Genomic DNA, 15,459 nt, shown 5'->3' with positions numbered 1-15,459 from the left:
CTGGGCCTTGCCCCCGCCGCACACCTGAACAAGGCCTTTAAGTTCTCCGGCAGCTCCGTGCGCCCAGCATACCCCGGGTTCATGGTGATGAAGATGCCGACAGTGGGGATGAGACTTATCATTTCTCCCAGGAAATTAAACGTTTTCTTTTTGGCCCGAATCGCATCTTGGACACATTTTACCTAAAGGGTTGGTACATAGATGGGTTCATGCGGGAACAGCTAACTTCGATGGGCTGGACGGAGCTTCCTTTGCGCTAAGGCATGTGAGTGGCTGTGGATTTGCAGCTTTGGATTTTAAACTTCGATACAATTGTAGATTCACGTGCAGTTTTAAGAACAGAGAGGGGATCCCGTGGGTCCCTCCCCAGCGCCCCCCAGTGGTGACCGCGTTACAACATCACCACCAGGACAGCAACGTGGAGATGACCGACATTTCTGTGACCTCAGATGTAGTCGCCCTTGACAGCCACCCCCACCGCTCTGCCACCACAACCCCCGACTCCCTGCAACCGCTCATCTGCTCCCGTTTCTGTAAGGCTGTCTTCCATTAACCTTAGTAAGTAGGATGGTACAGTTTGCCATCTCAGACGGGCTTTGGTCACTCAGAGAGACGCCCTGGGGGTTCCTCCAGGTCGAGGCTAATCCTCGTTATGTGACGTTCCGCCCCTTAGCCGTTTTGTGTGTCTGTTCCTGCTCCGGCCGTGACCCGTGGGCGGGCTGATTGGTAGCCATCCCCACATCAGATACTCAGCATCGGGTGAAATCTTATTTCTGGGACCATTAGCTGCCTTTGACCCTTGGTGCCCGCTGAGCAGCTGCAAACCTCCAAGCCACCACTGGAGGGCGCCCTGTACCCACGGTTAAGACCCACTCCGAGTCTGGGGCTCCCAAGCAAAGCCCAGGACTTTCCTGCCAGACCGGTGTGCGGTGGTGTGTGCGGCTCACACCCCAACAGGGCGGGGCCTGGAGGTGGGACCCCGCCCCCCCAAACCACCACGTGGAGCCTCTCCTGATGTTCCATTCCAGTTCTTGCTCCTCTACTTCAGTTCAGAGCTCCGCATAATTTTCCTGGGGTCTGTGCACTGACTTTGGGGGTTGGGGGTCCCCAAGGCAGCGGTCAGCACTGCCAGAGAGTCCAGGGGGCACTGACTGCCCCCATCTTCCCTTTGCCTTGCTGGCCTCTGGTCCCAGGGCTTGGGGATAGTTCTATGTCTACATCAAGAGGGAAACAGCAGTGAAGGAGGCCAGCTACCCACACTCACCCCTAATCCTGCCAGCAAACCCATTCTATGGATTAGACAATGGAGTCATGGAGAGTTTAAATAGAGCCCAGAACTAGGCAGTCCTGCACTCCATCATGGGTATTCCCCAAATACCTGGGCACACTTCCTTTCTCCCAGCACTCTTATCTAATTGACAAGCTCCTATGCACACTTCAATGCCCAGCTCCACTGCGAACTGAAACAAAGCCGTCTGTCCTGGACCCTGGGCAAAACTGACTGTCCCCTCATCCGTATTCGGCGACAAGTGTGCCGCCGTGTCTGACCCTTCTGTGCGCCCCACCAGACTGTGGGCCTCCGAAGGACAAGGCTGGGGTCCCGCCCACCTCTGTGCCACAGCCGCACTCAGGCTGACCTGACCATACTGGGAACCTGACGAGCCCCGACGCGGGAGGGCAGCGAGTTCCCAAAGGTGACCCCGAGGTTGCACGGGGGCCCTACCTGTACAGCGATCACGGACAAGACCTCCACGGAGATCCGATTAAACTCGTCGAAGCAGCCCCAGGCTCCGGTCTGGGCCAGGCCCTTGTAGATATTTCCGCAGGACTAGAAAAGGTGACAGGGAGAAGTGAGCAGTGGAGAGTCCTGCCAGGAGCCTCCACTTGCCCTGTCAGCTCCTGCCCAGGCTGGGGGTCAGGCTCGGGAGCTTTGGGGCCCCTGGGAGGCTAGAGGCAGGTCGTCTACTCCCTGGAGGAGTCAACACTACATGGGGCTGGGTGCCAGGAAGAGCCCAGATCCTCCCTGAGCTGAGGGCTTTGCCTGGACTCAGATAAGGCCGTACGTGTAAAATTCACCCTGGCATTTTCCACTAGCACACAAGGAAGGGGCCTTCCCTCTAAGGTGGAGGAGACGGACTCAGGCCCTTGAAGGATAGACGGGGTGATTCTTCAGTGTTCATACACAAGATTCCTTCTAGGAGGATCCAACTTCAGATTTCACTTCTCTAAAACCCAGGAGGTTGGTGTGGGCCATGGCCTTGACAGTCAGGGGACTGCTGTCCCCACCCTCAGCCTCAAGATGGGGTCTCCTGGACTCTGGGGATCCCATGGGGTTGGGGCAGGGAGGCCCCAGGGGGCCACGCTCATGACCTCAGTGCCCCCAACCCTTCCCACCAGAGGCTGCTTTGACCTGACCTCCACGGTCTTCTTTCCTGGGCCCTTTAAGAACTGTGGCTGTGCCGCAAAGCCTCTGGGCCACCCCCTACCCCCTGCCCCCTTGAAGGCTCTCACTCTCTCTGGTGCTCCCAGTTGCTGGGACAAGCTTGGGATGTAGGTTGGGAAGGGTTGCCTCCCCAGTGGGGGAGGATGTTTGCAGGTGGGTCTTGTCCACCCTGGGATCCTCTACCAGACACATTGGTCATGCCCAAGAGGCCAGCCAGCAGTGCCACCCGCCCAGCGGTCACTTGGGGATTGTTGGCTGCGGCCTCCTGGGGGAGGGGACTCCAGGGTCCCCTGGACGTGGGGTGTCTACCTTGTAGTCCATCTGCTCAGAGCAGTTGAAGACGTAGACCATGGTGCCCAGGGCTCTGCCCAGGTCCTTGGTCGTCTCGGTCTTGCCGGTCCCAGCGGGGCCAGCAGGAGCTCCGCCCATGATCAGATGGAGGGACTGGGTCAAGGTTATGTAGCATCTGTAAGGGATGTTCAATCAGCCTGTGGGTGGCAACCCCAGGGCTGCCCGCTTTCTTTTACCGTGGGTCGGTGATGGCCCCTGAGCCCCAAGGTGGCACCAAAGAGGGCTCAAAGGGGCCAAGGAGGACTTGAGATGTCACCAAGGGGCGAACGCTGTCCTGCTGGAGCAGACGCTACGTGAGGCCCGAACCAGCCTCGGCACTGGGGGGTTGGGGGGGACGTTACGGTGCCCACCCAACGCAACAGCCGCAACACAGGCGCTGAGGACCTGGTGCCCGCCCAACGCAACAGCCGCAACACAGGCGCTGAGGACCTGGTCTGAGTGCTTTTTGGTGTTATATGATTCACTTGACCCTCGACAAGCTGCTGCGGATTTATAAAACATCGTCCCCATTTTACAGGCCCTCAGAAAGGCTAAGCAACACCCCTAAGGCCACACAGCCAGGGTCAGAATGAGGGAACAAGGTCTCGGCTCCAAGGCTGGGTGCCTGAAAGAAGGCAGAACTGAACCTGAACGCAGGTCCCCCAACCCAAACGCCCGCATCCGTCAGCCTCAGCAGGGGACATTTGGGTCTGACGGTGCAAGGACGTGTGGGGAAGAGCCTAGAGAAAGGGTGCGATTCCCTCCCCTGCATTGTTCACGGCCAGACGGGAAGGCGGCTGGGGCCCTCACCTGTCCGTGAGTGGGGTGATGACCAGCCGCGGCGTGTTGCCCAGGTACTCATATGAATACTGGATCTGGGCGTCGCAGATGTTGGCAAAGCAGTGCTTCCGCTCCTCGTCCCAGCGGTGCCGCAGCTGGGACTGCCAGGTGAAGGCCTGGGAGCTCTCCACCTGCGGGGGGAGCAGGCTGGCTTGCCTCCAAGCGGTCCCTGACCCTGGGGTGCTTCCAGCTCCCCATCCTCCCCAGGTGCCCCCATCAAGCCTAACACCACCCTCCCACTGCTGAACCAGGGGCACTTCTGATTGGGCTGTTCATCCAGTGGCTTACCAGGGGTTAGACTAGGGGTGAAGGATGGGGTAGCCACTGCCTGGAGAAGTGTCCCCCCTGCCCCACTGAGGAAGAAGAGGTAACTGGGGTGGGGGATGCTGGCTGGAGTCCTGAGCCCCAGGCCCCCACCCTGGCTCCTGGAACCCCCCGGCGCCCTTGCCTTGGCAGTGATCATCTTGGCCACCACGTCCCGGGCGTGGACGTCGATGGTGCAGATGGTCATGATCTTCATTCTGTCCCCTGCGCTGAGGTTTCCAATGAGCAGGGTGATGAGCGCGTTCAGCTGGCTGATCTGCGGGAGCAAACATGCCTCCCTCGGACACGGCTCCAGGGGTGGCCTCAGGGGTGGCCTCCGGGCTGGGCGGGTCCCCCTAGGTGCTCGGGAACTGCCCCTCCCCCGTGGAATATCAAGGAGTCACTAAAAATGGTGTCTATGAAGATCTGATGTCGTGAAAGACGGCAGACAGTGAGTGAAAACAGGATTTTAAAGCCACTTGGATAGTTGTATCTTTTTGCCTAGGAACTGATTATATGTACACTAGGTTAGCTAAGAGTCTGTTGACAGGGTTATATCTTTCATTTTAAACACTGTCTTTGGTTTCTAAATTTCTAACCAAGAATCTGTCAAAAAATCAAATCGAAATAGAGAATTAAAGTCGTGTATTTCTGAAGCAGTTACTCTTGGGCAGAACAGCTGTTGCCAATATTTGGCTGCTTTTGACTCAGGAGTGGCAGAGGCACAAGCCGGGGCCTCACAGAGCAAGGTGCTTGGACGGACACGGAGGTGGGCGGGACACACCTGCTTCTTGTTGTAATCTTTGACAGCATTTTCGTAGCCTTCCTCCAGCCGGGCAAACGCCAAGCCCACCTCGGTTGTCCACCAGATTTGGGTGCATGTGAGCGCGATCTGGAAACAGAGGGGGGCCCCAGGACCCCGCCACGTGAGTGCCGTTTTCTGTCCGATGGAAGAGTTCACACCAGATACGGTGGCTTTTCACCGCCGGACTGTGGCTAACCCAGGACGGGTGAGCTCCATCCACCCCTCCCCGCATCTCAGAGCTGCCCCGTCCACCCAGCTCGGACCTGGGCGGGGTAGTCAAAGATCCATTGCTCTCTCGGTTTCTCCTCATAGGTCACCACAGCCTCGGGGATCTCGTGGCGGAGCGTGGCGCACATCCTGTCCAGCACCCGGTTCAGCCAGACCTCTACCTGGGGACGGAGCCACGGGGACCAGAGAGGGTGAGCACGTCTCATCCGAGGACGTGCTCTGACAATTTACGAAAGAAATGACCACTTGTCCTCATCCTTACCATCATTCCAGGGGTAGAAATGCCCAGATTTTCTGAGCGGCAAGAATGGCCTGCTGGAAAAACGTGTTCAGCAAGGCTAGCTGTACCCACAAAACTAGTTGCCTTGGGCTTTTGTGTGCATTCACAGAAGGGAGAGGGAGCGAGAGAAAAAGCTAGAGAAGACGGTCTATGTCTGAGCCCACGAAGTGGTGCTGATATTCCGGGACAGGGCAACTGTCCCCCGGGCCCTGCTGCCCCGTGTCCCAGGCGGATTCTGACTAGCAGAGCCCCACTTGTCCCCAGGGGCATTCTCTCAGGGTCTGAGATGGTCACACGGACAAACTGGCTGATGAGCCTTGCGTGCATTTTGAAATACAAACCTTCAGCTAACTGCCACCTGGGGGAAAATACCCGAACGGGATAATCAGGTTGGTTTTTCTTTTAAGCTATTGATAGAAGCACAAAGCTCGCTGTAGATCAGTGGTTATGTCTGTAAGTGGTTAAGTGTGGGAAGTGTCTGAACAAATCGATGAATGGATCCTGCTGACCCTGTGCCAGGCACTCTGAATTCAACTTGTTGGAGCTCAAGTTTTCTCGCATGAGATTTTTAATGCCCCAAGCCAATTTACCTCCAAATTACATTTTGCTTAGGCAAAATGTAAGACTTGATTTGGATGCTTGAATAATACTTGGGCAAAGAGAAGGGGGAGAGGGCAGCCAGGAAGCTTGCTGTCAGCAGAAGGGAGCAGCCTCCTGGGCTGGGGAGGTGGGACAGGGGGTCGGGTTGCCCAGGGTAAGGGAAGCCCTCTGCTAAATATGGAAGCTGTAAAGCCCGTCGTGCTGAACAGGGATGAGACCTTGGCAGGTGTGCATGGCACCCTCCAAAGTGGTCCCCTTGGCATTAATAATAATAGAACAACAAAGATTTAAGGGCATTAATAAATCTGTTCTCTCCCTCCCTTCCCCCTCTTCATTTCTCCTTTCTTTCTTTTCACAGGTCACCTCAGACTGCATAGGCAAGGCTGTGCAGGGACTCCTAGAAAGACGTCCCTTAAGCATTTGTTCTGCGAGGCCAAGGGAAGAGGAGAGAGGGCTGGCCACGGGCTGCTGCTGACAGCCTCTCTGTGGCCGTGCGGTCCCGGCCACGGGGCGCCGCCACCCCAGGGGCAGCTCTCTGCGCGTCCCCGCGGCGGCTCGCACCTGCCCTGAGAGGTCGCACTCCTGGTCAAAGTCCACATACTCGTCTTCCTTGCTGTACATGCCCAGGCCGAACTTGAGTGGCTTCCCACTGGCGTCCAGGCGGAACTTCAGTTTACACAGGCTGTCGAAGAGCTTGGACAGATGGCGGCTCACCTGGATTTCGGGGTCGGAGGGGGAGAACGTTGGATTTTGCAACCTAGGGGTTCGCAGGTGGATGCCCGTGGCCTGGGTCTCCCTCGGGCGGTCTTAAGCATCATTTTTTTTTTTTTTTTTTACTTATTCTCCCCCACCTCCCTACCCCCTGCCTCTGGGATGCTGATTAAACACACTTCACCAACAAAGGAAACAGCAAACTGCTCGGCAGAATCTTCTGAATGTCTGTTTCTTCTCTTCCCTGAGAAGGTTCTGTCCCAGGGGGCACGGGGCCTATGCCCGTAAGTCAGATGCTCAGAACCTAAACCGTGGGCCGCCCTGGGGTTCCCGTACCGTACATCTGCAACCCCATGATTAAAATAAAATACGGTCCCCTCCCTTTGCCTGGATGCTCGCCCTTCTCTCTTTTAGAAGAGAAGCCTCACAGGGGCTTTTCCTCCCGGTGTCTGGGGTTTAGTAGGATGAGCGGCTTGTGTCTTAGAAACGGGCATCTCACCCATTTTCCAGAGCACAATGATGGAGCTCAGGGTGGGAAGGGCCAGCTCTGAGAGAGGTTTCGGGTCCTTCTGTCACAGCCCGACCCCTGGGCGGCTTCTGGTGTGGACCACCTCTCGGACACTCCTCCAACATCCTGGGGCCACCCGGACATGAGGCCTGGTGCCCCTTCGGACCATCAGGGGCCCACCTACCTCCACGGGGTCATTTCCGTTGGAGAGAATGTCCAGGAGGTCAGCTGAAGAGACAAAGTAGAACCTGGGGAAAGCCAGTCTTTTCGTCTCTAAATATTCAGCCAAGGCCTTTTCGCACACAGCCAACCTAGAGGCAGGGAACGAGGCTGCTGAGTCCTGCTTGACAGAAGGTCTCTTCAGCCCATCTTTCCACGTGCTGGATAGATGACCCTGGAGATGCCCAGGCCATTCACAGCCCCAGTTTGATTCAAATCTTCCAGGCGGACACGCTCATTCTCAGCCAGCCCCCACACTTGTGGACATCGCCAGGCAGGAGGGGCTACAGTTGAATCTTTGCCATCGTGGCTTCCTCTGAGGCTGAAGGCAGGCTCTGTGGCTAGGGTGGAGGAAGTGACAGGTGCTTCTAGGGAGGGGATGTGTTAACCCACAACCTGGGGGTTTCCTGGCCTGGCCAGCAGGGTAGCGAGGGGAGGCGCATGACTTGGGTTTCTGCCACAGTGAAGCCCCTCGTCTGGACAGGTATGGGACCCACCTCTTCTTCAGGTCCTCAAGTTTGTCGTAGAGGCCAGGTTTGTTGGTGGCTTCAACCACGTTGGGTGTTTTCACCGCGTCTTCCATCAGGGCCTGGGAGGACAAAGGGATCACCGTGGCATCAGGAGCCCTGTTTGCACCAAGGGAGCCATTTCCAAAAGTGCCCAAAGGCAGGAGCCGGAGAGCTGTGTTCACCTTGAACTCCACGTCGATGTTATCAAAGCTCTTGGAGTCCTCCGGCAGCTGGGCGCGGATGTCTTCAGAACCGATGAAGATGCTCTCCAGGTGGCTCCAGGTTCTCTGGACCTCGAACCAGATGGAGATGACCGAGTCCGCCGTGGACAGCTTCTGCTGCCAGCTGGTCACCTCCTTCAGGAAGTGGGACAGGTACTTGGACATCATCAGGTTCTGCAGCTGCACCTGGTTATCCTCCAGCGTCTCCACCAGCACCTCGTCTGACTTGAGCATCATGGTGCCCGTCCGTGGGTGCGGCTCATGCTCGAACTCCATGGTGGACCAGGTGCTGTCCAGGGCTTTCAGCACCTTTCGGAGGAACAGGAACCGGGTCAGCAAGGATCTGGCAAGAATCACTGAAGAGGACCCAGAGTTTCCTGGAACGTGGAAGGAGGCCCTGCTCTCAGAAAGCCAAAATGTTCGTGCCAATGTTATTCACAGTGGCCAACAGATAGAAGCAACCCAAATGTCCCTCAGTGGGTGAATGGATTGACAACATGTGGAGTATTCATATAATGAAATATTATTTGGCTGTAAAAAAAAATGAAGTATGGACACATGCTACAACATGAAGGAAACTTGAAAACATGCTCAGTGAAAGAAGTCAGACACAAAAGCCCAGATTCTATATGTTTACATGTATATGAAATGCACAGAAAAGGCAATCCTATAGAAGACAGGAAGCAGTAGGTCAGAGCTGAGATGGGTGCAGGTGTGAGAAGATGGGGAGATACTAGCTAAAGGGTCTGGGTTTCATCCCTTTTTGAGGAGATGAAAATGTCCTAAAATTGACTAATTCTAACACGTGATTGCTGTACATTTCTGTAAATATGTTAAGAGCCATTGAACTGCACACTTTAAATGGGTGAATGGGTATGTGATTTATAGCTCAATAAAGCTGTTTAAAAAAGAAAGCAAGCCCAACTGTGACCATTCAAACTCAAAAAACCGATGAGGAGAGAGGTTTGAATTGCAAAGGAATCCTCCAGCATTTTCATGTGTCCTGGAATGGCCCCTAGGTACCAGCTGATGGCCAGCCCTCCTGACCACTGCCTACCCTGCCCCAGCCCCATTCAGCGTCTCAGAAGGCAGAGGCTGAGGCAGGATGGACCACAGAGGAGGTGCATTAACTGGTGGTACATTAGTTTCAACCCTACATCAGCACATTCAACAGGCGTCAGGCTGGTGGTTCAGTTTCAGCATCATCCCATATAAAACCAACTTCACTGTCAACAAAGGATACCTTTTCCATCCCAGACTCCTTCACAGCCTTGTCGACAATGTTTCGGACCTCATCCTCGTATTTGTGTAGGTTCAGCTGGAGTAAATCTGCCAGGGTGGTCTCATCTGACATTTCAAATTTCACCTGCAGAGGAAAAAAATAGGCACATTTCACATTCGGTCACATGCTCTCCAGGTGAGGGACACCTGGCTGGCGAGGGAGGAACCCAGGCCATGAAGCGGGTGTTGGGAGTTCCGTGACTTGGGCAGACACTCCTCCAGGCCTCTCCTCCCTGTAAGACTGGTAGCAACAGAGCCCACCAGGACTTCAGAATGTGACCTTATTCAGAAATAGAGTCTCTGCAGTTGTTAAGGATCTTGAGATGAGATCATCTCGGGTCAACTACACAGAACCTAAACGCGATGGCAGCTGTTTTCAACATGAAAAGAAGAGGGAGGTTTGAAATGCAGAGGAGGCCAGGTGACCGCGGAGGCAAGGATGCTTCAGGTGCAGGCACTAGCCAAGGGCCGCCTGGGACCACCAGAAGCTGGGAGAGGCAGGGGAGGGTCCTCCCCTAGACATCGGAGGGATCATGGTTCTGCTGACTCCTTGACTTCCGGTTTTCGGCCTCCAGGGACATTTTGTGGTTTTAAGACCCCCACCGTGTGGGGCTTTGTGACCGTAGCTGCAGGACCCGATCCATCTGGGGAAGCTGCCGTGTTAGCAACAGGCGTGGCTGCGTCACAGGTACTGTTACTCTGGTAACAATAGCAGGTATTTGCATGGTGTCACCCAGTCTTCAAATCTTTCTCGCTGTCGCATAGACATTTCCAAGCCTGGATTCCAAGCCTGCCACAAAAACTGGTTTGACCAACTGATGGAACTGAGTGTTTCTCAATCATGGTTGGGAAAATACCTGCCCAGGTCTCAACAAGTCCTTGGTGAGGCCCGATGCCTGGGACGTTGCTGTTGTTTGTTGATCACTGCCCGGGGGTCTCTCCCAGGCCCTGGATGGGGTACATGAGCCTGCAGGCCAGTGGCCTCCGTATTTGAGACAATCCCTTCTGCTCGTCTGTCTCTCCCTTCCCTTCCCCAAGGCCCAGGCCACGCCCCACATGTTCCTGATGCTGGTCCTGCACTTCCCTAACCGGGGAGGTGGCTGCCTCCTCTGCACCCCTAGAACTGCCGCTGAGCACCCCACTCCGCCTCCCAAACACCATGGCCTGTGTTCTTTTTTCCTTTGCTGTTCTGAGTGCAGGGCCCGTGTCCTCAACCTCTCTGCTTCCTTGACACCTACGTGGGGCCTCTGCACAGTAGCCGTTCCATAGAGTTTTGTTCAATGTTTGCTGACAGTGGGAATGGTCCTATTCGCCTTCAGTGAGTGTCAAGGCCAATGTCCCTCCCGCTCCCCACTTGGGAACATCCCTGGGGAAATTTTGGCGCTAGGACCCTACACTCCTGGGGTATGTGCGGGGACCCAGGACTATTCTTCTACCCCAACTTCCTGAGCCCCATGGACATTTACCATTCATGCTACAAGCAGTACTGGCTGCGTAATTTGCAGGGCCTGGTACAAAATGAAAATGATGGAATCCCGTGTGAAAAAGGTATTAATTAAGGAAATCAAGATAGTGACAGCAGAGCCTCTAACCCAGCTTGGGGCCACCTGAGCCTGGAGCCCTGTGTGATGGCCTGGGGTGCGCACGCGTGAAGCCAGCTTTGCCAGCGTCAACCCCCCACTCCCGTAGCGAGTTCCCGAGGAGCGCTGCCCTCCGCCCCTGCGTCAGTGTGGTACCTGGGTGGCCTGCATGAGCTGCTGCCAGTGGCGGTCCCGGATGGCGGGGTTCTGCAGCTCGCTCACGGCGCGCAGGGACGTGATCATGTTCTTCACGGTGTTGTCCAGCCCCACGAAGGCATCCCAGCTCTTCATCTCCTTGTCTAGGGACCTCACATCCTTGGCAAACTTCTTACAGTCTATGTCCATCTGCTCCACATTGATGTCCTTCCACTTGGTGGTCTTCCAGGCGTCGAAGCTGGTGTTGACCTGAGGTGGAGAAACGCCCGCTGACTCCTCTACTGGGGGCGGTTCAGGAAGGCACCCATGCCACCTTCCTGGCATTGCTCTCGGACGGAAAAATCCAATGAGGAGTCTCCAGCACTAAGGACAGAGCTTGGTAAAGTGACCGGATACGGGGGGGGGGGGGCAAAAAGAACCCCAGTTCTACCATGATAGATTTAACTTAAAAGTCAGAAGTTAAGAGAGATTTTGGCAAAACATGGGCTTCGTCACTGCTCACCAGGATCTTGTTCTGTCCCATGTCTTGCTGAGGCCACAAAAGTTGCCCCAGCCAATGGAACGTGGATGACACCTGTCACCTGGGGGGCAGAGGCAACGAGGTGCCAACGCTGAACCCACAGTCCCCTCTACCTGCCTCGGCAGTTGTGGACATGCACTGAGCTGTGGAGGGTTTACCTGGAACTGGAGTGTGGACTTTGCACGAACGAAAAATATGTATCTGTGGTTAACAACACAGAGATTTTGTGTCTTAGGGCTGTTTGTTACTGCAGAGTAACCTAGCTTACTTGTTGTTGTTTAATCACTAAGTCTTGTCTGACTCTTTGCAACCCCAAAGACTGTGGCCTACCAGGCTCCTCTGTCCATGCAGTCTCCCAGGCAAGAATACTGGAGTGGGTTGCTGTTTCCTTCTCCAGGGGATCTTCCCGATCCAGGGACTGAACCCAGGTCTCCCTCACTGGCAGGCGGACTCTTTACTACTGAGCCACCAGGGAAGCCCAACCTAGCTTACACTGACAAAGACACACCAGAAGAAATTCCACTCGTAACAGGGTGAAACAAGACCCAGGTGGTACTGGGGCACCCCCCTGCCAAGCGCGGAGGCGGAAACCCAAGAGGCTCCAGTCTTAAATTCAGGGTGGGCTGAGAATGGCTTGGGAGCTGGATGGGGGTCCTGGAGAGGGCCAGAGGTTGCTGGCAGAGGCTTGGGGCAGAGCAGCCTGATCTTGGTAGACATCCTTGACAGACAATGACCAACAGTTGGGGCGCTGACAAGGGACTGACTCTGCAAATCCCAAGACTTGAAGCATTAATCCCCACAGAAATCGATGGCCCTTTCTGGTTTAAGTTTAAGCTGCTTCTGTATCCTGTTATCATAGAAGTACCCTGGCTCATTTGTTTTGTCAATTTTTCTTGCAACACCCTGACGGGAAATGCTTATCGTTATCTCCTGGGAAAGACAACCTGCATTCTTGGGTCAGTGCTAAGTGGTATTTATCAAGGGACAGTGCAGCTTTCTGAGTTGACTTCGCTTATTGTTCAGTCCTTGCCTGGAGAATCCCAGGGACAGAGGAGCCTGGTGGGCTGCTGTCTGTGGGGTCGCACAGAGTCAGACACGGCAGAAGCGACTTAGCAGCATTGTTCAGTCAGGTCACTCGAGCACGAGACACTTGAATTCAGTGAATTGAAAAAAAAAAAAAAAGGTATCTAGAGGCTCTGATGGATTCTCTCCCTTTGTGGGCGGTTGTGATGGAGCCTGTGGCTCCAAAGATTCTCCCCGACTCCGCCCTCTATGAGAGATATATTCAGCATGGTCAGGATACAGACATTTACATTATCTTACTAAGATGTAATCTAAGAAACAAGATACATGACAAGACAGAGCCTGCTCCTGGGCAGGGACAAATACTGCTACCAGGAGGGGAACCCTCCCCAGATGAGCTCACAGAGTAGATTCAAGTCTGTGTGTAGTCTGAGAGTTTTCTATCTGAAGAGAGGAGGATTTGACAGATTCTGAAGTTCATTCAAGAGCACAAAGGAAAAGAACTAACACAGACTTAGAGAAGGAACTTAAGGTCACGGCGGGTGGGGAGGGAGGGATGCGTTGGGAGTTTGGGGTTGACAGGCACACCCTGCTGTATTTAAGACAGATAACCAGGGAGACTTCCCTGGCGGCCCAGTGGTTGGGACTCTGTGCTTCCACTGCAGAGGGCACGGGGTCGATCCCTGGTCAGGGAACTAAGATCCTGCATGCCACGCAGTGCGGCCAAGAGATAAAAAAAAATTAAAATCAAGGCATTATCTATTAAAAAAAAAAAGACAGACAACCAGTAGGGACCTACTGTGTATCACAGGGAACTCCTCTCCATACTCTGTGATAACCTAAACGGGAAAAGAATTCGAAAAGGAACAGATACATGTATATGCATAACTGAGTCACTTTGCTGGACACCTGAGACACAGCGCTGTTAGCCAGCTATTCTCCAATGAGGGCTTTGTCGGTGGCACAGTGGTGAGGAACCCGCCTGCCAATGCAGGGGACGCAAGTCCAATCCCTGGGTCTGGAAGGTCCTTGGGGGAGAGCATGGCAACCCACTCCAGTACTTTTGCCTGGAGAATTCCATGGATGGAGGAGCCTGGTGGCCTACAGTCCATGGGGTTGCAGAGTCAGACACGACTGAAGTGACTTTGCACGCATGCACACATACTGCCATACATAAAAAGTGAAAAAAGAGAAGAACTGAAATATCTCTGGAAATGGAGGCGCCAAAAGGCGAGACCATGGGGAACTAGCATGCCCGTGTGCTGTGGACATTGTCTTGACCCTGGGGCGGAGAGTGAGGCTTCCTACTCTTGTGTTTGGGAAGAGGGGCTGCCTCCATCAACCATCAGAGGTGGGTGTCATGGGGGGATAACAGGAGCTGCCCCTTCTTGGTGCTGGGATGCTGCCCGTGGACCCCTCTCCCACCTCCCCCTCTTTCTACCTGCCCCACCCGCCCCCCAAGCCAGAATGGCCCCTCACCATGATGATCATGTCCCAGAGCTCCTTCAGCAGGCGGACCTCTTTGTGACAAGCCTTAAGCTGCTTGTAGTCCGGGACGCTGACCTCGAAGAGGCTCCCGGACTTGCACAGCGCCTCCATGATGCTCTCCATGGCCGCGATGCTCTTTTGTTGCTGCGGGCATGGGAGGAAGCCAGTGAGCAGGGTGCCCGCACTCGGTGGAGCCTTCCCCGTCTGCCCCCACTCGTCACATCCCAGTGACTCACAGAGCCATCGGCACACTGTACTCCGACCCCACGCACACAGGAAGGCAGCTAACTCCTATCCGTCCCCCCAGCCACCCCTGGCTTCTCTGATGGGGCCTGGAGGGGAGGCCCCATAGGATGGCTGAGCTTGCATGTCTGTGCACACACACATGCACGTGCCCGCACACACGCACACACACACACACACACGTGCGCTCGGCCCCAAAGCTGGTCCCATCGAGGCCGTGTTTCTGGGCTCATGAGAATGGCAGCTTGAGAAAAGATGGGTCCCAGAGTCACCACCACATCTCCTCCTTGAGCAAAAATACCTTACTGAGGGACTTGTAGGGGTCGGGGTCGCTGAAGGTGAACGGGGCTTCTTGCCTGAACCTCTCTCTGAACTCGTGCTGCTTGAGCTGTGGGAGGACCACGTGAGACACTCAGGCTCCCCGTCCCAGGGCCTGGCCGTGGTGGGAGCTGCACCCCGGCCCCGCCCCCCAGGCCACCGTACCTCAAACTGCTGGCACTTCCGCCTCAGGATGCTGACCTCGTTGGCCTGCAGGGGTGACACGTTCTGCTTCACCTGGATAGCCAGCTTCTTGGTGTTTGTCCACTGCTCTGGCAGTTCCTGTGCAAGTAAAGGCCAAGGACCACTCCCTTTTCTGCTCTTTTTAAAAATTTTCTAGTGTGAGATCATTATGGACTCATGGGGAGTTGCAAAAATATCACAGGGAGGGACTTCCCTGGTGGTCCAGTGGCTAAGGCTCTCCAATCCCAAGTTCGATTCCTGGTCAGGGAACTAGATTCCCCGTGCCACAGCCAAAGACGCTGTGTGCTGCAACTAAGACGCAGTGTAGGCAAATAAATCAATAAATAAGTATTGAAAAAAGATAGCACAAAGAGTCCTGTGTGCCTCCCCGCAGGCTTCCACAGTGCTGGCATCTTATATAACTAAGGCTTGAGAGCCAAGCCAGCATCGGACCCTGGGGTGTTTCTGTTAACAGATGACGGAACTTGTCAGGTTTTACCGTTTTAGGCTCAGTCTACTTGTGCGTGTGAGTGCGTGTGTTGTAGGCAGGGGTAGTCCTAGGCATTTTTGTCTCATGTATAGGTTCCCATAACCCCCACGACAATCTACACACCTCGCTGTTCGTCCCTGCGAGGGAAATGTCCTGTGTCAGCTCTTCGCATCAGCACCT

The 15,459-nt window shown here is 54.9% G+C and overlaps 1 protein-coding gene across 1 annotated transcript in view; it reads right to left on the bottom strand.

Annotated features, from left to right (window-relative positions):
• Positions 1–15,459, bottom strand: part of DNAH17 (dynein axonemal heavy chain 17) — a 67,334-nt gene that overhangs the window by 48,186 nt on the left and 3,689 nt on the right. Inside the window, exons 4-19 of the mRNA XM_027974201.2 lie at positions 14,772–14,888; positions 14,590–14,676; positions 14,037–14,189; positions 11,015–11,263; positions 9,241–9,363; positions 7,959–8,306; positions 7,765–7,856; positions 7,233–7,359; positions 6,391–6,543; positions 4,985–5,110; positions 4,701–4,808; positions 4,062–4,193; positions 3,584–3,744; positions 2,753–2,909; positions 1,724–1,828; positions 25–182 (exon numbers count right to left, since the gene is read on the bottom strand). Of these exons, the coding sequence (XP_027830002.2) occupies positions 25–182; positions 1,724–1,828; positions 2,753–2,909; positions 3,584–3,744; positions 4,062–4,193; positions 4,701–4,808; positions 4,985–5,110; positions 6,391–6,543; positions 7,233–7,359; positions 7,765–7,856; positions 7,959–8,306; positions 9,241–9,363; positions 11,015–11,263; positions 14,037–14,189; positions 14,590–14,676; positions 14,772–14,888 (2,396 nt within the window). The remainder of the gene's footprint in view (positions 1–24; positions 183–1,723; positions 1,829–2,752; positions 2,910–3,583; positions 3,745–4,061; positions 4,194–4,700; positions 4,809–4,984; positions 5,111–6,390; positions 6,544–7,232; positions 7,360–7,764; positions 7,857–7,958; positions 8,307–9,240; positions 9,364–11,014; positions 11,264–14,036; positions 14,190–14,589; positions 14,677–14,771; positions 14,889–15,459) is intronic.

This window comes from Ovis aries, chromosome 11, assembly GCF_016772045.2.
Source record: "Ovis aries strain OAR_USU_Benz2616 breed Rambouillet chromosome 11, ARS-UI_Ramb_v3.0, whole genome shotgun sequence".
Classification (NCBI taxonomy): domain Eukaryota; kingdom Metazoa; phylum Chordata; class Mammalia; order Artiodactyla; family Bovidae; genus Ovis; species Ovis aries.
Note: the sequence above shows the minus strand (reverse complement) of the source record. Positions and strands in the feature narration are given on the sequence as shown.